Here is a 26,554-nt window from a genome sequence, read left to right on the forward strand (position 1 = left end):
AAAAAAAAATGAACTTTTTCAAGCAAGCCACAACTACCCGCTTCCAGATGAAAGAAAGAAATTAGAAAACATTCAATGCTGAAAGCTTGATAAATAGGTGGAAATGCTTCCAAAAACACAGGAACTCACCATTGGAGTTCTATGATATAGAAATCGTGACAATAGTTTGATTTGTATTTTTGAAGAAAAGCAGAGACGTCCAACTACTAGAAGCTTTTTTTTTAAACTTTCCTAATATTTCAAATGTAGATTTTGTCCAGTATCAACATTAGCCTGGCCAGAACTCTAGGCTTGATCAGCGCCTGCCATCCAACTAGAAGTTTACATGCTCCCATTTTAAAACATTCACAGAGGGATGAGAGTACGTACTTTCTTGACTTACATTTTATTGCTTAGCTGAAGCTCTTTGCATAGTTATTCAAATAGATTACCTTTTATATGCTGAACTGTGCATGAAGGCAAGATATTATTTTTCCTACCAGTGACACAATATAGAATGCGTATCAAGATAAAGTAGAGGAAGATTGTGTTTCTCTATAATTTTCATGATTCTGCCTACAGCTATTTAGAAAATAGGAAAGAAATGGGTTTTGTAAACCTTTGCAGTTTTAGAAAGGCAGGCTGTTGCTATACTTTCTTGAAAATTAACTTTCAATAGGTAATCGTAGTAAAAGGAAAGGGAATTTGGGCAAAAGGGGACATTAAGTTATAAAAATAATAATTAGGAATTTCTTGTTCTTGACCTTACATGTCGTCACTAATAATATCAAGTTCTGATAGAGAACGAAACTATTATCCACACTACCAGCGGTGCCGGGTTGCATTATACACACCAGCTTATCCCATGTATGCACAAACACCTGGTCAAAGAGTTTATTCTGTGTGGGTGTGTGCACGTATGCATTGCATCAATATACCTTTGCTTCCACAAATAATTGGCTTTTAATCTCTTTCACCTTCACTTCCCCCCTTTTTCTTTTTTATTTATTTATTTTTTTTTTATTTTAATGATTTTTTTTTATTATATTATGTTAGTCACCATACAGTACATCCCCGGATTCTGATGTAAAGTTCGATGCTTCATTAGTTGCGTATAACACCCAGTGCACCATGCAATACGTGCCTTCTTACTACCCATCACCAGTCTATCCCATTCCCCCACCCCCCTCCCCTCTGAAGTCTTCAGTTTGTTTCTCATAGTCCATAGTCTCTCATGTTTCATTCCCCCTTCTGATTACCCCCCCTTTCTTTATCCCTTTCTTCCCCTACCGATCATCCTAGTTCTTATGTTCCATAGATGAGAGAAATCATATGATAATTGTCTTTCTCTGCTTGACTTATTTCACTTAGCATTATCTCCTCCAGTGCCGTCCATGTTGCAGCAAATGTTGAGAATTCGTTCTTTCTGATAGCTGAGTAATATTCCATTGTATATATGGACCACAGCTTCTTTTTTTTAAAATTTTTTTTAAAGATTTTATTTATTTATTTGACAGAGATAGAGACAGCCAGCGAGAGAGGGAACGCAATCAGGGGGAGTGGGAGAGGAAGAAGCAGGCTACTAGCGGAGGAGCCTGATGTGGGGCTCGATCCCATAATGCCAGGATCATGCCCTGAGCCGAAGGCAGACGCCCAACCGCTGTGCCACCCAGGCACCCCTGGACCATAGCTTCTTAATCCAGTCAACTGTTGAAGGGCATCTCGGCTCCTTCCACGATTTAGCTATTGTGGACAATGCTGCTATGAACATTGGGGTGCATATGGCCCTTCTCTTCACTATCCCCCCCTTTTTCTACTTAGATTCTGTACATCTGTGATGTCAGCTGAATTTTAGAAAATGCCAAGCATCAATTCACAGTAATTCAAATATTTTTGCTACATCGTTAAAAATTTGGTATCCTAATTATATTTTGATCATGGGGGCTACCAGTGCAGACTGGATGTTTCTTTTTCTTTCTTTTCTTTTTTTTTTTTTTTAAAGATTTTATTTATTTATTTATTTGGGGGAGAGAAAAAGAGCGTACACTAGCAGGGTAAGCAGCAGGCAGAGGGAGAGGGAGAAGCAGGCTCCCCACTGAGCAGGGAGCCCATTGCCGGGCTCTGACAATGACCTAAGCCAAAGGCAGATGCTTAACCTATTGAGCCACCCAGGCACCCCCAGACTGGATGTTTCATTTTTGCTTCCCTTCAGAAACACTGCAGCTGATCATAACAAAAACAAGGGGTGGTAATCATAAAGGGCTTAGGCTGTGTCACACAGTGATTGCTCTTTACTAGGAAGAGAATTTTGGGTGGAGATAAAATGGAAAAATTTGTTCCTTCAGCTTCCTTGGCAAAAAGAGACCGGCCAAGATATTCTTGTATACCGTGGAGCTGCCGTCACTGCTACACCTGCCCAGGCTGCCACATTTCTATCTCGGGGACGGGACCTGGTAGACCAGGGAAAGGCGCACTCTGCCTCGGTGTGTCCTGTTGAGCCCTTGGCGCAGTCAAGGAGGGGAAGGTAAGCACTGGATGATATTAGTAGGTAATATGCTGTGTTCTCTCTCTCTCTCTTTTTCTCAAAGCCACACTTCCAAGCAGATATTTTGGCCTCACTTGACTGGTGATGACACAGGTTCAAATAGTTTGAGGGGATTCCTCAAAATCCCAAGGAGTGAGTGGCCAAGTCTGTACTGTAAGCAAAGTGTCTCTTGCTCCAATATCTGTGCAATGGTCTCATCTGCAACTGATTAGGAAGGGGTTTGGGAGATCCACAGTTCACATTTATACCCTAAGGCAGGGCCCAAGCAGGTTTTCTCCCAAAAGTTTACACTGGACTCCAGAAATCTGCATTTTCAGGTATAGATCCTTCTTTCCAAAGTTCTCTATAGCTGCTTTCTGGGTTCTCTACATCTTTTATCATTAGCTCTTCCACAATCATAGGGCTCTGAGGCCCAACGAAACGCTTAACACTTCAGTTGCTTTCGGAGACACTTCTTGGATACTTAAGCTGTGGCAAACCATCCTCTGATGGGTTCCTGCCCCTTACCTTCCAGGTACTGAAAGGTCTTTAGTCACAAGCGTAACTATTAAAATAGTAACCGCCAGGCATGCTTCTAATATCTTCACATACAAGCATTTATTTCATTTTAGGAGCAACTTTATGAAACAGGTATTATTTATCGTTTTCAATTTAACAGAAAAGAAAATGAGCCAAATTGTGATTAGGTAACCAGCCCAAGGCCACATCATCATTAATGGATAGAAACTGGATTTGAAGGAAGAAACAAAAGAGTTTTTTACCTTCTTCTACTAACCTTTTCCTCCAGCCGAGTGCAAGTACGTGCAGTTGCCTACTTTGCTCAGACTTGTTATAATTTGACTGAGAACAGAAGAGACTTAATTGTCACGTCTTGGAATCCCAGGAAGGTAAAGATTTCACACATCTACTTCGGAAATGCAAACAGGGACTACTGTCACCTTTCGCCATCAGATTTTGAAAAGTTCAATCAAGAAAATGATGCTGCACAGCTGATAACCCAAGCTGTGAGTTTTGAGAAACAGAATTGCAGGTGATTTTTAGGAAACTGCAAAATGTGAATCAGGACTCAATATGCCATGTATTATAAAAAATTATATGGATCCGCACATGATAATAATTACAATTTTATAGTCAAACATGGAGAAACTACCAGTAAATCAGAGTTTACTTCAGTAACTCCTTGAAATGTATTTCTATAGTCTCAATAGTATTTATGGATTCACTTTTCCAGTCACAATAGTCGAAATGGTTAGCTTTAAAGCCTTGCTATTTGTACACGTGCACACATATTTCTACCTGTCTGGAATATATTAAAATAAAAAAAACCAATGCATCTGTTTTATTTTAAATGGAATGAGCCATTTGTAAATCCAAAGAGTAACCAGAAACAAAACAAAGCAAAAACACTGTCCCCCAAATACCAGTCATCTCCTTACCTGATTTTGAGATCATCTGAAACACAGTGAGAAGGGCCAGAAAAGTCCTGCCATGGTGGAGAGTTCGACGTGAATATTTACATCCAAGTTATAAATCTCTAAAATGAAAGAAAGCCTAGGAGCACTGGTGACCCAACCTTAGTCATGTTGCTTCAACTCCAGACGTTCGGCTCTAGTCCTGTGGTTGACATTTCAGGATGAGCAAACTCTAGATAATAACATTACCTAACACTCTCCACACAGTGCTAAACCAACAAGCATAATTAGACATGTGTACCAACAAGATTAAAATAGAGAGTCAAAGTTTACTGTACCCCGGAGCACTGCCGAACAAGTAAACATCCTTTATTCATGCAGAAGTTACAGTTGTTAAATTTGGGCAGCTTACATGTGTGCTGAGTAACACCCGGCGCTCAGAACCTAGAGGCCAACACACAGAATTCATGATGACCAAGAAACTCCAGGTGGACTCTAAGAACAGATAAATGGTATGTAGTTTGGAGAGTAGGGGATGTGATTTAGAGTTTATGGGATTAGGAGACCTTGCAGGTTACATGCTGCAAGATTGTAGGAAGCTTTAGAAGCTAAAAAACAAAAAAAAAAAAACAAGAAAACATCTTGAATTTGGAAGCCAGGAAGTGAAAGCAAAGTGTTGAGAAACTCTTAGAAGATATAACGTCCATGTCGGGACGCTTGGAAAGCCACGACGATGGTAGGAAATACCAATTCAGATCAGAAGAAAATATACCAAAATCATGAATAAATAAGAAACCATCACTGTCTTTTCCCACGCACATATATTTAGAATTTGCCAGGCTAACTGGAAATTGTAAAGAAGCAATTGGCAAGAAGATAACATCTCAAATTCAACTCAAAAAAAAAAAAACCATCATAATTTGAATTTAAAACTTGTTCTATATTATTTAAAGCTCATTTATCTGCTTAATTTTGTATGTTCTTCATAAAATTGCTGTTAAAAAGAAAGGAAGGCAGATGTATCCAGTCTGACGAATGAGAAAATGGAGTTTCACAGATTTGAATTGTTCTGCAAAGGTCACGGAATCCGTGAACGGTGAAACCGAGGCTAACATTTCTACAAATGAGAGCTTCTCAACTTTCCCTCCAACTTGCTTCTTATTTGTCCTCCCCAAGTGTGTAGATTCTTTGTCGATGTTACATTTATATGGAGTTACACGTGATGATGGTTCAAACTTAGTAGCCAAAATTGAGATACTATCAAGCAAGTAAAAGATTATATTTCAGTTAAACTTGAAATGTATTTTTTTAGCCCCAATGGCAACTACATCATTATTCATTTAGTCAAAATTATTGATTAGTACCTACCGTGTGCAAACACTATTTATTCAGCCTCTAGGCAATGCTAGGGAAATATATGGGAAGAACGCTCCCTGGCAGTAACTCCAGGACCACAGCTCGTGCACAGAGAAAATTTGCACTACTATTATAGTAAATTAAGTCTCTATTTATATAAAAAAAAAAAGAAAATAAGAAACATGATAATACATTTACTCCTGAAAGATGGCAGAAGCATGTAATTAAATGCATGTCTCTAGTAGCAGGTTTTGGTTCTTATCATGAACGCATTGAATGTGTAAAAGCAGCCAATGCGAAGAGGCTTCAGCCCTCTTCCTAAACATGCCGCTTGCACAGGTAGCAGGGTCTGCTGCTGCATCGGGAGCAGATAACACAGATAGAGTAAGAATTATAGAAGCCCAGGTTTAACCTATTTAACTCGACTTACCTACATAAATAGATGGTAAAGCACGAAGGTATGCATGTTAATATTAAAGTCAAGAAGACAGGCTAAATACTGAGCGTGATATGGTTTGTGCTAAGGCCACCCAGGCCTCTTGCTAAGGGAAAGAAGTAGCTGTAAGGCTAGGAAAACACTTATAGTGGTTGATTATTTAGTAAAAGATGGGTAGAAGAAATATATAGAAGTTATGGCAGTTGCCATATTTTAATAGAATGGCACGTTGAAATGATGAAGTTATAATTACATATCTGTTTCCCCTAAACAAACAAGTTTGTGAGCAGTTAATTAAGTATAAATATGATGCTTTATCGAATCCAAAATAAGGATGTGACCCTCAACTGCTGATTTCAGTCAGATGATGCATTGGTACGAAGTGTGTAGGTCCCTCCGACACTGTGGTCCGGGGTCCCTGATGAGGTTATGCAGAGCTTTAAGGTCAAAAAGATGAGAGCTATGTGAGGAATGGCACAGGCAGCATCTGGGAAACTTCTGTGACATTGAGAAGAGATACTCTTTAGTAGGATGAGAGTGATTAAGGGGCTCAGTTCGGGAGATTGGTCTTCATGCATTAGGTTAGCACCAACTGCTAGAGTATCAGAGCCCCTGGCTTGAGGGTCACGTGACTCTCAATCACTCAACACACACCTCTTAATAATCTGCAATGTGCTGGGCACTGTGCCAGGCTTTGAAATAGAAATGTGAGCTGGACAAACATTCTACTTCCTGTCTGTGAGGCAACATAATTGACAGATAAAGGAACAGTGTAAAATACTATATAATATAACTGGGTAAATAAAAATAAGAGAAGGTTTTCCTTTTTTTTTTTTTTTAAGTCCTTATTTATTTTTGCTGAGAGGGAGAGAGAGAGAGCAAGTGAACACAAAGCAGGGGTGGGGCAGATGGAGAAGCAGACTCCCCACTGAGCAGGGAGCGGTACTTAGGATTCAGTCCCAGGAAGATGGGATCTTGACCTGAGCCGAAGGCAGATGCTTAACTGACTGAGCCACCCAGGCACCCTAGAGAAGATTTTCCAACTTCCAGACAAGATGATAGAATAAAACCATGCAGGAATCTACCCACCACTTCTTCAATGAATAGCAGTCAAAGACAAAATTTTAAATGTATGTTTAGATGAAAGAAAATGTAAATTAGCATGTAAATATTTGGATATAATTTTCTACTATAGCTCAGAATGCAAAGTTTATTAACCAAATGATCTGTTTTGTCCTATAGTTTCCGGAGGTGTATTTAAGTCATTGAAGGAGATGCATAAAATGTGGAAAAAATGACATTTTGATATCAGTTATAAACTGAGGGGGATTATGTGTTTTTCCTCAAACTTAAATTTTTTGTCCAGTATTTGTTTTAAAGGTAATTACATATTCTTGCTTTGAGGTATAGGAATAGAAACTATTTCCAGCCTTTAAATCTGTGTTGGGCTCAGTAGGTAAACATTCACTTGCCCTCCTCAGAAAACTCATAATGACAAGGGCGTGTGAAAGACTTTTCTATGCCAAAGACACAAATTGTTCAGTCCAGCAGGAGGTGATAATGTGAAGATCACACAGGCACAATCCCAATTGATGATGATATGTTACATAATTGAATGCAATTCTCCAATTAGTGAGGGGCCATTAAAGTCTTTTAAACTGGGGGAAACATGATCAGACACGTGTTAGAGAAATGACTCTGAAAGTTGTAATTAAAAAGGATTAGAGGAAGAGAAACAGAGTAGAGGATGTGACATTAGTCTAGGTGAGAGGTGATGAAAACCTAATTTAGGGCAGTGGCTGGGAGGATGGTGGTAGATTTCAGAAATATCAAAGAGGTAAAATCAGTTGGATGCAGTGAAGGATTGTTTATGGCCAGATGAGTGAAGTTTGACTCTTTGGGTACTGACTTAAGAGATATGGTTAATGGTTATTAAAAAATAAAATAAAATAGAACAAAAAAACTGAGAAAAGGATAAGGATGAAATCTGGGACAAAAACATACAGTTTATATTTCAAAATACTTTTGTGTGTTAGGTCAGAATTCACCAAAGTGTGAATTCATAAGTGTTTGTTAAACAGCTAATTAGAAATATAGACAAAAATATTTCCCAAAGAAATGATAAGAGCTAACATGTATTGAGTACTTATTGTATAAGTACTTTCCAAGTATCAATTAACAAATTCGACAACTCTTAAAGTAGGTACTATTTATGTCTATCTTATAGGTAAGATAGAAAGAAGGAAACAGAATTTAAATCATTTGCCCCACATTGCACCTGTTGTGACAAGAATTAGTGCCATGTGGTCTGTCTTCAAACCCTCTGCTGTCACCTACCACTGTTGCCTCTTCATAATGTAAATGCTAAGTAGACTTACAGGCTGGCTCACAAAAGTCAACTTTATAATATATTTACTTAACTATAGAATTACTGACACTGTCTTGAGTTGGAGAGCTGGAGTGAAGGGTGTTTTCATTAAGGAAGAAGAAAAATACTCTTTTCTCTTGTCTAAGCCTGATTTTGAATTAGTCACAATCACATCTCATTTATTTTTGCACATTACTGTTCCTTAAAAAAAATTTTTGCCATGCCTTTGCCTCATCAAACCAGATATTGGTAAATAGCCCTTCATTGTTTCTCTCATCAAGTCCAATTTCTTCTGCTTGATTTCAAGTTCCTCTTTCATCTCACTCTGTTATTTACAACCAGCGGTACTTCCTCCTTCCCGGCAGCTGGAAGATCCTGCATTTTGAGCATCCTGTTGTGTTTTTTTTTTTTTTTTAAGATTTTATTTATTTATTCGACAGAGATAGAGACAGCCAGCGAGAGAGGGAACACAAGCAGGGGGGGAATGGGAGAGGAAGAAGCAGGCTCATAGCAGAGGAGCCTGATGTGTGGCTCGATCCCAGAACGCCGGGATCACACCGAAGGCAGCCGCTTAACGACTGCGCCACCCAGGTGCCCCCTCTGGTCTTGCTTCGTAATCAGCTCCTTCCGCCTCCCTTTCTCACACGGGTCTATGTCTCTGTGCTCCTCTGCGGGGTCCCTTGGGCTGTCCCTGCTGCCCCAACCTATCACAGAGCAGCCATCCATGCTCTGAAATTAGTTTTCTCCCTCAACACCCGGCTTACGACCACCTTCACTGCACCCCATTCATCCTTCAGAACACCTGATCCTCCCTACCTTTTAAGAAGAAACCAATTTGAATTAATTTGCACTTCAAGGATTCTAAAATATTTATAGAGTGTCTACTGAGTGCCAGAAACTGCTAAGTCCCACAGGACGTAAAACAAAGATTTCCATTTGGCTTCTGCCCTCCAAGAGTACTTGATCCAGCGGGAGAGACACACAGACAAATAATCAGACAGAGCGCAGTGGGAGAACCTCAGCACGGCAGCGTAAGCAAAGCACAGGAAAGATGATTCTGCCTGCTAGGTGTCAGGAAGCGAAGACTTAGAGGAAGGAAATTTGAGACGTGTCTCATTTGAGAGGAATTTCCCCCATTTAGAAAAGTAAGAGGGAATGCAAAAATGAAGAGCCAAGCTATGGAGGCAGAGAGTATATTCTATGGCTCTGATCCAGAAACAAAGAGGAATTAATTCATATGTCAGGCACCACTGCCAGACTGTGGTCCCTCAAACTTCATTCCCACCACAGCCTTTTTCTGGTCAGAATTGCCAATAGCTCTGCATTGTTTCTCTCATTAAACTCAGCTTCTCCCGTCTGACTCTCTCGGTTTCCTATAATTTATCCCTGCCTTTAATACACACTTGAAAATCTGAAGGATGGTATTATTCAGTGTTTGCTGGCCTTGCTTTGTTAGTAGATCAGAGGAGATTTCGGTGCTCCGCATTCAGCTGGTCCCACACCACACCTGACCTAACAGCTGGCACTTCTTTTAGAGAAGTGCTGTCACGGAACTAGCTCAGACAGCCCATGCGTTGACTCCCGTCCGTTTGTCAGGTAGAGCTCAGCAGGTCTGTTTGTAGCATCAGGTTTCCTGGTTTTTGTCTGTGAAGTTGGGTTCTGGTGAATACACATGGAGCTTGGTGTGCAACTAGAGATCTCGTGAAAACACAGAATTTCAGTCATGCACGGTCAGCAGATGCCCTGCCCAGTAGAGCCTTGAAAACACTTGTGCAAACGTCAGAGCTGAAGAAATGTGTGGGTCTCTTTCCCCTGGAAAGAGCCCAGTTTAGCCTCGGATTCTGTCGGGTTTTTAATGTTAGCAGTGTGCACCTCTCTTGCAAACTGACAGAGGGATATCAGGTTAAACTTAGGACTTTCTCTTTTACTTTGCCGCAGAGTCTATCCTAGCTGTGTAGTAAGTGTCTGCAAATTCACATCACTTTTAAAAAGGATTCTTGAGTTGTTTGCCTCATTATTATGAATTGCAAAATATTTTTGAAAACGTGTCTTATCTGAACACTCATTCTACATATATAGTTTAATTTTCTCTGTTTGTTTTACTAGAGTTTGTTGTTCAGTCATTGTCTTTAATTAGTTTGGGTTACATAGTGGAATGGTGAGATTTGAACGATATAGATTTGTTCTCTACTAAGCGAACCCAACATTACTTAAAAAACCAATGTGCCCATGAGCATCTTTAATTAAGATCTATGACTAACCACTCATTTAAAAATATATTGTGCATTCTTTATTTAGGTATAAAATCCACAAATATTCTTAATTAAAGGCTGTGTATTTCAAAAGGGAAACGAGAATAATTTTCAGCAGTAGAAATCTGGGATATTTGAAATGATGATACACATATTGCAGGTTATATCTGATTGAGCTTTATTTGCTATTTATGGAGGCTTTGAATAGACACTTCACTCGCTACTATCTCCAAATCATCAAATGCTGGAAAGTTAGAAATCCCTACTACTGTTACACACATAAAGGATTCCTAGTGCTGTTACATACCTACAGAACACTGGAGCTACTTACCGTTACCTACCAAACTTTGTGCAATCGGTCCAATTAAATTAGATCAATTAATTAAATTTATTTTAACCTCAAGGTCAATCAGAAGAGGTCTTTTATTGTTTAATTATAGATTTAATTACATTCAATCACTGAACTTGAAAAAAAATATCCCCTTACAGCACTTAACTCTGATGAGGCTCACAGAAGCATTGCTGTCGAAATATTATATATATTCTCCTGCCTGTATTCTTCAAGCTGAGATGTACCAGCCAGAGCAGGAAAAGCAGCCAGGTAGGGGGAATTGAGGGGACACTGACAATAAGCCAAGAGGATGGTGTTCCCCTCAGGGCAGCTTGGACCTTTGCCAGTCACCAGGCACTGTCTTTTCCCATTTGTTAGTATCAGGAGTTAGTTAATGATTTTTTACATTCAGGAATTTGATCGCCTTTTTGCTTTATGCGTCTTCCTTTCATCAGCTTTCCTCAAAACTGAGACTGAGTTTTCATTGCAGCTAAAAATGAGAAACAAATGGTAAAAGTAGGAGTTAAAAGTGTATCAACAAAAGAATTGTTACTGATGATCACTGTGTGTTTCAAATCTCTTTCTTACCTAGTGATAGAACTTATGTATCTTTCACAGCTTTACAATTTTGCAGGGAAACCCATGCTGGTAGGATAGCATATTTTTGTACTGCTTACGGAATCCAGTCCTTCAAGAGCTCATGTGACTGGCCATCACCGTGTGAACGTCCCAAGGGCCTTGCCTGTAGAACGGTCAGGGACCAGGACTTCAAGATTAAACCTTGTGTGTCAGCCTCGCCTCGCCTGAGCTTCAGCATCACAAGTGATAAGCAGTGATAGCACCTCGTCTGGTCTGGGTCTATTCTCATCTTTGAAAACATGTTTAGATATTTGTTAAGAGTTTGTAGAGCTTCAAACGGCAATGCTGCAGAGTAGGGGTCGCTTAGATCCCTGTGCTGCAGGGGCCACGTTGGAATGATCGGGGGTCAGGGTCAACGGCAAACGACCTGGGCAGACCACCAGGTTTTATCACCGCTTCCGTTTGCTCTGGATCCTGTTTGCGTCCTGCAGCATCTTAAATGACAAAGCTCCCTAACTTGCCGTTTTGTATCAAGTGTCTAAAGTATTTGTCAGGGTCTGATGACAAAATATTTCCTTTCACACGCAAATATCCTTGTTAGTACCACGGAGTTGCAGTTTCAAAAAAAAAAAAAAAGAACAATGAGGGTTTTAACTAAAATGTTTGATAGTAGGGTTCTTTGAAGATATAGTCTTAACTTGTTATTCCATAATAATTAGAGTGGAATTAAGTCACTGTGCAAAAGGATGAAGGGAATCAGTGGCTATTAATTTTCTTTGTATTCTGATTGGTCCACTGAAATATTTCAATGAAACCTTTACTCTAGACATCTCCTTTCATGATATTGTGTAAGAAAATAAATGAGTAAGGGACATAAAGGAACCCGCCAATGATTGGAGACAGGATTTTCTTTACATTGTCTAATAGACTCGTTTATTATTTTAAGCTGGTAAAAAGAGACGTATGATTCGTGTTGAAGAAAGAGTTATTTGTGCTTGATACATTGAAGACACTGTTTAAAAGCAGTTTGTCCTTATAAAAGGATGACCCCTGTAATAATTCTTAGGCAAGGAGGGACAAATTCAACCAACAAAAAGCACATCTCACCCCAAGTTCCCCATGATTTCTTCACATAGAGCAAAAAAATACACATCAGTAATTTCTTTGAACATGCGCATCAGCGAGTAGCACCGTTCTGGCCACTCAGGAAACAAAAGGGAGAATATCAGCATTACCTAAATTAAAAAATAAAAAAAAGAGAGAGAGGTGAATTACACCATTTTAATTGTCTTAAAAACACGGATAAGAGGAGCAACTAAAATATAGTCCTAAATAGTACTAGCTAATGTAGATTACATAAGTATACAATATGATTCAACTAATAGTGCTCTGACAAGCATAGACCACCAGTTCGAGTAAACAAGGCCCAGATCGATTGTTGAGAAAATGTTAGATTCAGATGTAATAAAAGTTACTTTTATTTCAGTACTGAATGCAAAACACAAGTCAAGTGTGAAGACAGCATTCTAAAAAAAGGTGGCTCTATTAAAGCAAGGAGGCCATGTCCTTTTGCATTTTTAATAATTTTTGAATTCTGTTTTTGACGTTCGCTTTCTCTACCTTTCCTCCCCTGAGCACTAATTTATCAAAAAAAAAAAAAAAAGATTTCAAGGTGCAAGTTGTACATTCTTATCGTTATACCATTTCATCTCTTTCTGGAAGAGAGTATTACAATCAGCTTTACAATATTAAATCTTTTTCTCTGAATATTTGTATCACATACATGTATTTTGAAATCATAACGTTGATTGGGAAAAGAAACCTACGAACAAGAGAGTGATGTATTCATACACTTCCTATTGTGCTGTGTGTCTTTCCCATCCCTTCTCCCCTTTCCCTGTAAAGAGCTGTAAAAAATTTAAGGCAGATGAGGTATATTGCTGAAGAAAAAAGTTATTTTTGAAAAAAAACTCAAAAAAACTTTTATTCTGCCCTTCTACTCAAGAAAGACTACTCAACGATCAATCTAGAGCTAGAAAAAAGCAGGAAAGACACCGTTTGCATGTACCATACTATGTCTTCTATTTCTAGAATGGCTTTTTGTTAATTTAATTTTAATAGAAAAAATAAGCACCTTAAGCTATGAACAGGAAAAGAACTTCATTATTAGTGAGTTTAGAATCCAAACGGAATTAGGAACACTCACTCAAACTCTTTCACTCATTCTCTCAAAGGCCAATGCTACTGATTAGAATTGTAAAGTGCTGTACTTAGTATAAACACTTGTATACACTGCAGACACTGAAAAATAACCCTCAAGCACATTGTGTTATAGTTCCAAAAATATATTTACAGTCTATTACAAAGATTACAAATGGAAGTATCTAGGTGACTGTATTATGCTAATTAAAGTTATTTTACAGATTATTTTTCCTTAGGGACAAAAAACATTTTAGTGAAATTAAAATGATTTTTCTAGTCAATCGAAAAATAAATTAAAATATCAAATAACACTGTACAGTGATTTAAAAGGAAAAAAAAAAGGGTGGGGAGGGGTTTGGGAAGCAATCCATTTGAGTTTTTCTATAGCCATCTTTGGTCCTAAATGTGGGAAAACACATTATGTAGCACTGAAAATACCTGTTCTTTTGTGATGCTCTGCAAGTAAAATAGAAAAATATAGTGCATTTTCAATGTATTCAGAGCCCACTACAGAGAAATGTGTGTACAAAACAAGACAGTATAAATAAAATTTACAAGTTTTACAAAGGAACATTTACAGGTTTTTGTTTCTGTTGTTTGTTTGCTTGTGGATGCCCACATTATCAAACAAGACCAATTATGACCGATCCCTGGGATCTTTCTCTATTAAAATCATTATAAACAGCCCAATTCTCTTTGGAAGTACAACAGTTCAATTCTGGGGTAGTTCATGATTTTCGTAACTTTGAAAGCATTACTCACAATATGTATACATTCCTGAAATAGCTATAAAGACACATTTAATTATTGCTTATGAAATTCTAACACAGTAATCAAATAATATGGTTTAATAAATAAAGCTTAAAAAAAAAAACAGCCAGATCCTTCACCTCTTCCTTACACGGTAAAAAGAGTTCTTTCATTTAATAAGCTTCTGACATCAGCGTTCACAAATAAAAGACTTTTTAAAAACTGCAAGGGTGATTTCCGTGCAGCTGATTTGTTTTTGAAAGGTGAAAAATGTGAACTGCCCCTTTTCTCCTTCTTCAGAGTTCTAATATAAAACTTACTTCTTTCTTGTCGTGTTTGGACTGCATTAAACAGAACAGGATATAAAATATACGTCAACTATTTCTCCTAAATTTCCTAATGTCTCAATATTGAAAAAATCTCGATGTGCTCAGATTAAATTTTAGATAACACTGGATAGTTCTTGCTCTCAGAGACTTGCCTTCACCAACACTCTTTAGATGAAGTGCCTCAATTTTTTTATAGTCATAAACCTACAATTTGCGTTTTTTTTATTAAATTCTGTCTAGTAAAATCACTCTATAAACAATCTGTTAAAAGTGCCTTATAGTATTTATGGATCATTATTGCTTTTTTTCATTGAAAAGATAGTGTGTTGTCTGATCTTTACAAAAAAATTTCTTTTTAAAAAATACCAGAGCTCTTGGCAACTTGTATTTTCTTGACTACCTGCCAATTAGCAAATGATATCAAAACAGCACTGATTAAACAAAATAAAATGGCACAAAAAGGATACCAATGTTCTGACAGAGATATATCTTCAATCATGCTATGAGTTTGTTTTTTTTAAATTCGAGATTCTTTCAAAGGTACCCAGTGTAGTAATGTGTCATAGATTTACACTAAAAAGGTCCAAAGCTATAAACAACTTTCTAAAACAAAGTCCTTATGAAGAATAAACACAAATGATTTTAAAAAGGAATCGTCTGAAATCACATATTTAAGGAAAATATTTCATTGATTTTAACAATAAGATCATGATTTTATTTGACAAATATATTCTTTCTTAAATTCTGTATGTACATTTTAAAAAGTCTATAAGATAAAAAGGAGGTTAGAGAGCTCAAGGTGTTTGGATGTTTTCAGGTAGTACTTTGTTTATTGTCACTGCTGTTTTCCTGGCCACCAGTGGTGGATCCTAAATTCCCTTTTTATATATTCTGGTGGCACTTAGGAGTTCAAGTCTATAGGTGCTTCTTAAATCTTCTCTTCACTGTAGGAAGGACCCAGGGCATCAACTGTCTTCTAGCAGCATTCTTTTGCATATACCGAAGGCCAGTACTGTTCTCTCGAAGTCCATAATCTCCCCCACAAGGCAGAAACGCTCATCACACTTGGATGCCAGTTCCGTGTAAATGTAGCATTTGTGCTCTCATAGTCTGAATGCTGCTCATGATTTTCTTCTGATGGCCAACCAGTGTGATCCCTAAACTCATCACATCTCTGAAAAAGACAAATGCATTTTGTTAGTTACCTTACAAAGAATTTATCTGGTACTCAACTGTCATCAGCTCTTTAATTAAATCATCTGTTTATCTTAGGCAAACAGATCTTATCTGGGGGTCTTGGGATTACAATCATATTCCTGCAGTGGGTCGGACTGGCAAACTTCACCGGCGTGCTGCTTCGCAAGAACCTGACTGCTCGGGCTCTCAATTTGCCCTAAGTTATTTTTCAGCTGATCTGAAATTCTGCATACGATATTATCAAAGTCTTAAAATTATTCTTAAGGGAAGACCAGGAAACGCTACTGGAAATGTATTCTTGAACCTAAGTGAAGTTTAAAATTTGTAATGGTTACAACAGGATACAGTGCGGATGTAAGCATTTTGGGCTCTAGTAAATCAAGAATCTTCAACGATCACCAAAAGATTTATACTGAGTTTCACTATTATGGGGTAATTCTGAGCATGTTATTCGTTGTATACCCAAATCCGGCGCAGTTCGATCATTTGGCTACATTTTAGAAAAAAATTCCTTTCTAAAATGTGCAATGCCTCTGTTTAATAGCTTAAATGTGACATCAACTAGCTGTGTCTTTGCATGTACTTTTACCTTTCCTAATAGCTGGGAAGATTGAGCTTGGGTGTTCGCAAGTGGCTAAAATAGAGCAACAGTACGGTAGTGTAGTGGTTCATGGTAGTGGTCTAATAAGACTTTGAGGATCCTCGTTTTTCAGGGAAGGAGACTGCTTTGGAGAGATGAGGTGTCACTGGGCCAGCTCTTCCACGTGGTGAGTAGAAGGACACCAAATGAGATAGCACGCATACACGTAACTTCACGGAGATGCCACTTCCTGACGTGCCAGGAAAGGGTAGCCGATTGCTGGCTTCTCAGCTGAAAAATGTGAAACGCTTTGCACAACACTACAGACGCTGGACCCACTAATAGGACCTTGAAAACTGTTTCCCATTTTCAAACACATTGACCGAGAGAAACTTCATTGCCTGTGAGTTATGTTGCAGCCAAAGCAGCTGACATTCGGAGATAATAAGTGGATTTCCTAAGACCACGTAATCAGTGAGGGAGCCAGAGAGGAAAATTTAGCTCTTTTCACTTCCAGTTCACAGCAATTTCAGAAGTTGTTTTATGAGGTCATTCTTCAAGTTAAAAAAAAATGAGTCAATCATACCCTTCCAAAACATAAGCTGAACTTATGTTCAGTTAATTGAATTAAGCGCCCTTGGACCTCTTCAGAAAGTAATCCTATTGGATGTGATGATGCATTTGGTATCGGGTATGAAGCTTTGAGTTTTTAATGTCTTACAAACATGGTGAAAGAAATCCTCCTTTGCAATGGAGAAAGTTTCTTTAATGCATAGGCACCTAAATGATACAGTGGTTACAGAAAGTGGACGGCTCCCCACGTGGCATTTAGAACACTGGCTACCGAGACAAATGAGCTACCACTTTCTAGTTGAGTCAGTTTTGGGGAAATACTTATATTCTCTGAGCCTGTGCCTTGTTGTATATAAAACTACTGACTGAAGAAAATTATTGCTGTGAGAGTTTAAAAACATACTGTAAGTTCAAAGGTCTAGTTAGCACAATACCTGGCACATAGAAGGCACTTATTAAAGAGATATTTTTCTCCCTGATTTTGTGGTTTACATCTCGTTAGTAAATGGCAGATGACCTGACGTATAAAGCTCGGATTATGTAATATATGTTTAAATAGAATTTTGAGAGTTTCAACTTACTCAATAGTCATCCTGGCCACTGATTCAAGGGAGTTGTAGCCAGCTGCTGTGAAGTTATCTTTATACTTTTCCATCTTAATAGCTTGTAGCCATTCTCCAACTGAACAAAAGGTCGTGAAGTCAGGAGTGTTTTGATCCAAAAGAGGACTTATTGGCCTAGATACGAATGAAAACAGAAAAGCAATTTTTTTTTTCATGAACTACTAAGGAAAGAATGTCTTAGCTCATACAAAAATAAGAGTGTAAAGATAAAATTACATATTCTAATGGGTGTTACAGTAACAGATAAACAGACAAGTTAATACGAATTGAAGGTTGCCGGGTAACTACAAATTCCAAAATTTACATTTTATTTAGATTTGACGACCACCAGATGTGCCTTCCACACATTTTTAAAGTACAGCCCACAATATTTGTAGTCAGTCCATATTTATTTGTTCATTTGCTTTGCCAAGAGCAACTGGGAGTAAAAGAAGCACATTTGACTGTGGACTAAGTTGTTCAGACCATGCGGTGCTACTGAGAACGTGCCTTCGCCACACTGATGGTGCCTGAGAACGCCTGGCGAGTTCACACACCTCTGCAAGGACACGACGAGCATCCGGTTTACCCGGTGGCTGGAGCCGAATGGTTTCTAGTGCTCCTCGCAACGGGGCGAGCCAAGCTCTTTCGTCGTGTACTGAGCTACTGTCATAAACTTTAACTTCACACACTCATCTAACTAAATAGCTCAAAGCAAAGAAAATGCGACATGCAAAAAAGTAAGGTGATAGTAATAAAGACCCACATAACAATAATACTGATTTGAAAATGTGAAATGCCACTTAAGCACAAAATTCCAGTTTGGAAAGTCTTCTAAAAATGACAGCCAGTGATAACTGCCATAAGTTTTAAGAAAACCAAAAGGCAATAATAATGGGTCTTGTTAAACACTAATTTAATTAAGGTAAGCCATCTGAAAAGAAAAAAACAAAAACTTCTGCGAACACGTACATTTTACATCAGTTTATAGTTTAACACACATGTCAATTTGCTTTTGGGTTAGGACCGAGGAGATAAATGGCTTAAGTGAGTATTTGAATGTCCCCCAGATTTCATTCCCTTAGGTATTTCTTACCTACTACAAGTTCCCAAAGGTGTTTTCAGACTATTTGGGTTTCGAATCATTTTGTCTAGAATTCCAACTATCTGTTCAAATTTTGGCCTTTCTGCACGTTCCTTTTGCCAACAATCCAGCATCAATTGGTGAAGACCAGCTGGGCAGTCCATGGGTGCTGGTAAACGATAACCTTCTTCTATTGCTTTTATAACCTAATAGCCAAAAGGACATTAAAAATATTACTGATTGAGGTTAAATTATAATAACATGCATTGTCTAGTAGGCAAACTGATTTATCTAGATAAGAGTGAAGCGCCCTTTGAAGCTTTGCAAAAGACTTGCTTATTGTTTTCCTGAACACCCAAGAACATTCAATGTGTTACTAAGGGGTGCTGGAACAGCATGAGATCATGATATTTCCTGGTTGATTCAGGAATTAGGAGCAGCAATTAAGGTCACCCAGGGTGCAATAGATGGAAAAATTTTCATGGCATCCCAGAGGTTTTGAAAAGAGAATATGTTATAAAACCATTTTACTTGCATATGGCTGTACATGTACATGTATGTGTATGGATGTATGGATTCTTCAAGTTGTAAGAAGAAGGTCTGAGGTACCCAGAATCGCCCCTCCAAAGTTTCACTTTTTGCAGGGTTCAAATAACACTTTCATACAAGATCTCAAAATACATGAATATGCTTTGATAGAAAATATTACCAAGCACACTCTTATTTTAAATAATATGGAGCCTATCTACTTAGGAAAGTGTATAGGGTTTTAATATATAGTGGTGTGCTGGATCGAGGAGTATACAGGTGGTTCATGAAGGTGACTGTACCACTTTCCAACTCCAAGTTTAGTGACCTCACACTGGCAGACTGAAATCAGCCTTGGGAAGGGGCCAGGCAAAGGGTTACACCCGGAAACTGGGAAAGGTTAGAAATTAGGGCTTTCCCACTCAGAGTGCTGGTAGTTCAAGTTTTATCAGCACATCACTTTCTCTTTATATCTAATAGCAGCCTGAGACACTGCAACAAGCTTTGAATATTCAGGAAAAATAAGTCTCCAAGGATATGGTCACATGGCAATCAAAAAGTCTGAAAGCTACTTATTCAGACTTGTTTCTTTTTCTTTATTTGGAAAGCAAAAATAGATCTTAAAAATCATTAATTGTTACAAATCAGAGCAGCACAGGAAAATAATTAAGAAGTCAAGCAACATAAATAAGGACTTGTAAAACATTAACATAATATCAAGGGGGATTAACAGATCCTTTTTGATACTGACTGACATAATAGCAGTAGAAATGCTTAAAAAAAAAAAAACAAACCTCTGGAAAAAAACAAAGGTATCCTTGAGTTTTTGAAGAAAATAAAGCCAAATGTAGGCAGACAAAAAGATGGCTTTAAGAAATGTTGATTAACTTAATACTTGTAGGGAAACATATCCCTAAGATGCTTGTTGACATTCAAGAATAGCACATTAAAATGTAAAAGGTTGCCGATTGGGATGAATAAAATAGCTGGCATCAACAATTTTTACAGAAAATCCTTCGTATAAGGAAAGAAAAAAAGTACACTATAAAAAAACCTACACTTTAAGAAAAATCAATGCAAGTTGATAAAATTTTAAAGGTAAATAGATTAACTTAATTATAGTAATTTTTGAAAAGTACTGTAAGATAAAATCCTCAGGTGAAATTCTCCTGATTACTACACCTTGTACTTCTTACACATCAGTTTACTTGTCCTCTGGAAGGCTGGCTTAAGTTATTTAAACAGTGGCTTAAGTTGTGAATAAGTAAATTGACAACCTCTAAAAATTTATATATTCAAAATGACCAAATAATAAACAATCGGGAGGCATTTTTTTTTTAATTGGGAAAAGGTGGCTTTCGTTATATTTGAGGTTGCCTGTATTTGAACATAAGCAGCATCTTTCTGATTTGACAGGACTCCACTCCCCTGCTCATAACATGAGTGCAGTCCTTATTATTCTGAACCACCTTCTAACCTATGTCCCTGCTTGTTGTTTGTCTTCAGATGTCCAGAAAGGAAGAATGAACCTAGAGTGATCTTTCCATTTATCTTGTCCTGTAAATAATCTTTAAAAATGCAAATCTAGGGCTGTCTGGATGGCTCGGTCCCTGGAGCATGAGACTCTTAATCTTGGGGGTGTAAATTCAAGTCCCACGTTGGGTGTAGCGATTACTTAAAAATAAAATAAAAAATAATAAAATGTAAATCTAAATCTTATCAAGGTCCTCCTGACATTAACACTCTTCAGCAGCTCTCCAAGCCTTCATAAGAACATATATTCTTAAGTCTTTGTGCCAATGAACGTAGTACTATTAAATGACTCTTACAAGGAGTTAATGAACCCTCTGTGGTTTGTCTTATTGCATTATAGGAATTTCATGATTCCTATTATTACAGCAGAGAAACATTTATTTCAGCACAAAATGAAACTTTGGCTTTCAAAGATAGAGTGGTTTACAAATTTTTTAAGGGAGAGCAGCTAAAGATAGCATTTAAAATAAGAGATGCTCTGGACGGGGAGTGGAATTTGGGACCCTAAATTTCCCATTAGGGATCATGCACCTACCTCTCGGAGCGCTAGAGAGAATTGAGTTTCTACAGTTTTTATTTGGTTAGCTGCATTTTATTTCCAGTTGGGAAAGTAAAAAGCACTTTCTGCAAATAGTTATACATTCTTGGAAACAACAAGGCACACAGATAATATGGTTGAACCTACACTTCTTAGAGCATCATGTAATTATTCACAAAATCCATTTAAGACACTTCTTGTGAAACTACCAGAAACCCCTTGGACCCAGATCTATCCTTAATATTTTAATAAAAGTCAAAGAAAACAGAAAAACTTTAAGCAATTTCTAATTCTAGATAGGTCCCAGATTAATAGGAAGTGACTTTGGTAAATGACATTTATATAGGGAGCCCTTCTTTGGTATATACTGTGAAGAAATACTTAGAAATAAAAACAAAAGTTACTTGCTGCAAAGTGTTTCAGTATTATTATAGTAGGATCATTGTAATTAAGAGAAAAAGGAATACAGAAAAACCCCATGATAATGGGCCTGTAATAACTCAAAATGGGATTGAACATGATTAACTTTTGCTCTTTGCTCATGCTCATTTCCATTCCATTAACCTCACAGTAATATATGACCCACATTTTATGCAACTGAATATTCTGGACCACACATATGGGATTATGGCAAAGTTTCACCAAAAAACCCCCATAATTTTGTTTCTATCATAATATAAAAAATACAAAGTCATAAATCAGTGGTGACTTTTAAAAGGAAAAACAGGGCTCACAATTTAACAGAGTAAATTTAGTTAAAGGGTAGTATATTTTTTGAAGCTCTTAAAATGTCTTTTAATGAACAATTTTAATAATTTAACTTTATGGAAACTTAATTGTTTTTATCATCCTTATGACTACTTACAAGTTAAACTAACACTATATTGGTCTAGCTTAAAGTGAGAAGAAATGACTTTGTTGAGTACTATAAACAGAAAAATATATAATCTATATAAAGAATTTCAAAATTTCAAAATTTGAGGGTAAAAGTTTTATTTCAACTAATTAAGACACACATTTTAATTAAAAATAGCTACTGTGAATGCCAACTAAGCATATTTTCAATTTTTGTAATATTCATTATGTTTGACTGAATTTATATAAAGATTTTTCTTTGAAAGGCCATTACAGAAAGGGCCAAACATCTGCAGATTTTTAAGAATGAAAATCAGAAATTTATTTGGGAAGCTCACCCTCAATTTTAATAGCAAATAACTAAATTCTAACTGCTCCCATTACAGTGAAAATTCAAGAAAGTTATAAGTACACGAAAATACAGTAAGAATCCATTCAAGTTCTAATCAAGTGATAACCTGTTTGGATTTGGGGATCATCAGACACATGCAAACTCTCTTTTCCCAAGATTTTCTTGCTCACTGCCCTGCCCACCATGCAAATAAAGCCTTCTGGAAACTATCTACCTTACTGACTTCTACAATACCTATGGTCTGTTCAGAGTGATCACAGAAACCTCCCTTTATTCAGCATTCAGCCTGGAATTTTGTGGACTTGCTTACAAACATAATGATCAATTTACATATTGTTTCTCACGGTGTCTTATGAAAAGTCTTAAAATTCAAGGCATTTGAAATTTGAAGACTTTCTAAAATCCTCCGCAAATTCCTAGCAACTAAATTGGAACAATGTTAAGTTAATCAATTCACTTAATAAATAAATCTAAACTAATTAAAAGTAATATCTAGTTAGACCTGTTGAAAGTAAACTTCCCAGAAAACACAATCTATTTGCACCTACGCAAAATTTCCATATGCACTGGGGGTTGTCAGATCTCTTAAGTTTCTCCATGAACTCCTACCAGAGACTTAAAGTAAAAAACCTTTTATCTAGAGAATTTTTTGCCAGAATAAAATTCATTATTTTGAATTATTCATTTTTTTCACCATTTGTATTTTGAAACTAAAACATGTAATTACTCAAATAGCACTTTAACAACATAAGTATAAAATAATGAGTATTATCCTATAAGAGGAATATTAATATCAATTTCACTATAAAAACAATTGTGTAGGTAATCTCCTACTATTATAGAAACTATTGTCTGAATTTATAATTCAAACCTTCAAAATTACAAAAAAGAGGAAAGATAGCGCTAAACGTTCTAGGTCAGAAGTAAATGTCCCTGTAGACATAATTTCATTTGATCAAAAAAAATATTTATTAATTCTTGATACACTAATTACATATTTTTGACATTCTGTTTTCAGGAAAAACAACATTTAAGGAATTCTAAAAATTAAAATTGAAGATTTTTTTTCTTCTTTAACCATTTCTATTATTTGTTTTTTGGAAGTTAAGTGAACTTTGAATTTAAGTCATCTTATATTCCTGTCATTCCTTTTATGTTTGAATCTAGTACAGAAGGAAGGTGTCAAAAGAAATGAAACTCCACTGAGTGTCTAGGGAATGTAAATATTTCTCTTTCTCTGCCCCAAGGATTTGTTTGCCCACATTTTGACAGTCCATGAAATCTTTGACACTTGAGTCCTGTCAAATATTAACAACTTTGCCTCTGCCAAACGGACTCATCATTTAGACTTTTATCTTTGAAAAACCAAAACCAAAACCAAAACCACAAAAAAGTTTCATGTCATCTCTCAGTTCAAAACACTAAAACATTTAGATGACTTAAAAGGTCCACCTCTTCAGGCTGTGAACTTTTCAGTTAATTCAGAAACTTGTTCAACCTTACCAACAAACGATCTGACTTAAGTTGTCAAAAAATAACTATTTACAAATTTTAGGAATTTGATACGGTAAATTCTAACAATAAACCCCCAATACTGATTTGATAGAACAATGTTTGCAACCTTGTTTTGAAAGATAACTCAATTTTTACTTTAGTGAGCTTCTATTGCTGTCCACGTTTATATAATACTTCAAGAATTCACTATTCCAGTTTGCTGGTCACATCCTTCTTTTAAATGGCAGTACAGACTTTCCTCAAGCACCACTTACTTCTTCACTCATCAAGAACATGCATTTATACCATTTCCAAACTTCTTCATAAAGCCTTTCATCAATTTGCCCCAACTTAATCTGCATATCAAATCACTAGCAATGTGCACATCTCTGTTCTAGGACAGTGAGTCTATTTGGTTCATCTCTACACTTTGCTGAGCTTTTGCTTCTGGACTGTTCAGTGTACCCCCCTGGTAAATTCTCTCAGTTATGAACCAAAGTCTTCTCAGAGTTCCAGTTCAAATCCAGGGTACCCACCTAGATTTTACACTTGCTCTACTTTTATCTAAATTTCACTCACATTTCAGTAAGTTGAACTATATGAATCTGTCAGTATTTGAAAGTTTCTGACCTACACGAATGCCAATTTCATAAAATTCAACCTAATAGAAGCAAATATTCACTTGCACTTATGCTGTATTTCTTATAAATGGTCTCTTGGTGTGAGATGTATGCCCCCAAGAACTGCCATTACCTTCTTTTCTCAAAGGATAACAGCATGTTTTATGCCTTAGTGTGTATCAAGATGCATATTTAATTAAGTGCTAATTTTTTAGGAATTTCCAAAAGTACTCCCATTGTGATTACATTCTAAAATATCACTATGAAACACTTACCAATATTGATCATAACATCTAGTTTGTCTCATGAAATTAAAATTTAATCAAATCAACCAACGATAGATAGTTTAAACCTGTTTTCTCAGGACATTAAGAGGAAAAGAAAGATAAGCTTTGAAGACAAAAAAAAAAGCACAGCCTTCCTTCCCGTCCTCTCTGCAAATGATTCTTTTACTCCTGCGACTTTCCCACTGCACAGCGTCATTATCTTTATTAGGAGGACATATCCTTTGTACGCTTCTCTTACATCAAGAGGATTAAAAAAAAGGAAGAGAAAAAGCAATTCTTCAAAATGAAATTAATTGAACCACTAATTTATGGTAATTTTTGTGGGAATAACTGTGAAAACTCAGCAATCATATTTTTCTAATTCTATAAAAGTTTCTTCTTATGAGCCATTACCTACATGTTCCAATAACAATGGATATTAATGTATGAAATCCTTTTTGTTTAACTAGCGTAACACCTACATCTTGATTCGACATGTCCCAATAAGGTCTTTCTCCATAAGACATAACTTCCCACATGACTATTCCATAACTCCATACATCACTGGCTGATGTGAATTTCCGGTATTGGATGGCTTCAGGTGCTGTCCACCTTACTGGAATTTTTCCACCCTGTTATAAAAAGAAATTGAAATTTTAAATATGCATAATAACTTATAAATCATTTATAGCAGAACCATAAAGCTACAGTTAAACACTTGTATATTTGGTTAGCAGTTCTGCAGTTATCCCACCTATCCACCTTGAATCTCTCTAAGTGTATTTAAACTTACCAATCTGTTTTTTAAAATGTCATTACAAGTTTTCACTTTTAAGGCAACTCAATTTAATGGGCCCTTTGGTGGTCTTAGGGCAAGAGTCTAGTCAAAAGACAATAACAAATTAGGCAACATAACTATTAAAATGGAAGGAAATGTGGGCAATTTCACTAAATCCTCATATATTTTCCTTTTTTTCTAATCTCACAAAAGTTGTAAGAATTTGCATAGTCAATAATCTTTTAAAATCTTTATTTAAAATGAGATTATATTTCTCTGCTACAATTATGAAAGCTAGCAACTAGATGTTATTGTATAAAACTGTATATCATGTCTATGAACGCCCTGCTATAAGACAAGCATGTTGCCATTCTGATCTTACTTCTTCTCTTAGTCTATACAGAGTGAAAAAGCAGCAATGATTCTTGCAAAAGGAAAAAACAGCAACAACAAAAAGCTGAGGTCAGTCTGCCTCTTTTCTACTGTTTAGTTTCATATTATGTCCTGTTTTCTTGGTAGGAAAACCTTTGGAAGACAAAGAGGTGCAGGAAGAGACTTTTTCTTACAGTTGTCGTATAGACAGCTTCTGGATCGTCCTCTATAACCCGGGACAGGCCGAAATCTGACACTTTACAAACAAGATTGCTGTTGACAAGAATATTGCGAGCCGCAAGGTCCCTGTGAACGTATCCCATGTCGGCCAAATATCTCATTCCAGCAGCAATTCCTCTCAGCATTCCTACTAACTGAATGACGGTAAATTGCCCATCATGTTTCTACGGGAAGACAAGAACAAAAGTCCTTTACTGTACTTTCAAAGGGAAAAAATTGCTGTGAAAACTGTTTGCATACTAGTCATTCACTAGAGTATAATAAGATTTATTAACTAATTTTCTATATAATATAGACATTTGTGAAAAACAAAACAGGTGCTGATTCAACTGACCTTCCAATAATACAAAATTGAGTTTTGGTAATCGTTTAGTTATTTAGATTGATATGTTATTTGTACTGA

The 26,554-nt window shown here is 36.8% G+C and overlaps 1 protein-coding gene across 4 annotated transcripts in view; it reads right to left on the reverse strand.

The window, feature by feature from the left end:
* Positions 1–12,187: 12,187 nt before the first annotated feature.
* EPHA7 (EPH receptor A7) overlaps positions 12,188–26,554 on the reverse strand; it is a 163,491-nt gene continuing 149,124 nt past the window's right edge. For all 4 annotated transcript variants that reach the window (XM_034670841.1, XM_011226305.3, XM_011226304.3 and 1 more), the window contains exons 13-17: positions 26,106–26,315; positions 25,244–25,393; positions 18,588–18,781; positions 17,471–17,626; positions 12,188–15,713 (exon numbers count right to left, since the gene is read on the reverse strand). In XM_034670841.1, coding sequence (XP_034526732.1) covers positions 15,599–15,713; positions 17,471–17,626; positions 18,588–18,781; positions 25,244–25,393; positions 26,106–26,315 — 825 coding nt within the window. In that variant the 3' untranslated portion in view covers positions 12,188–15,598. The remainder of the gene's footprint in view (positions 15,714–17,470; positions 17,627–18,587; positions 18,782–25,243; positions 25,394–26,105; positions 26,316–26,554) is intronic.

The sequence above is a fragment of the Ailuropoda melanoleuca genome, chromosome 10 (assembly GCF_002007445.2).
Source record: "Ailuropoda melanoleuca isolate Jingjing chromosome 10, ASM200744v2, whole genome shotgun sequence".
Taxonomy (NCBI): Eukaryota; Metazoa; Chordata; class Mammalia; order Carnivora; family Ursidae; genus Ailuropoda; species Ailuropoda melanoleuca.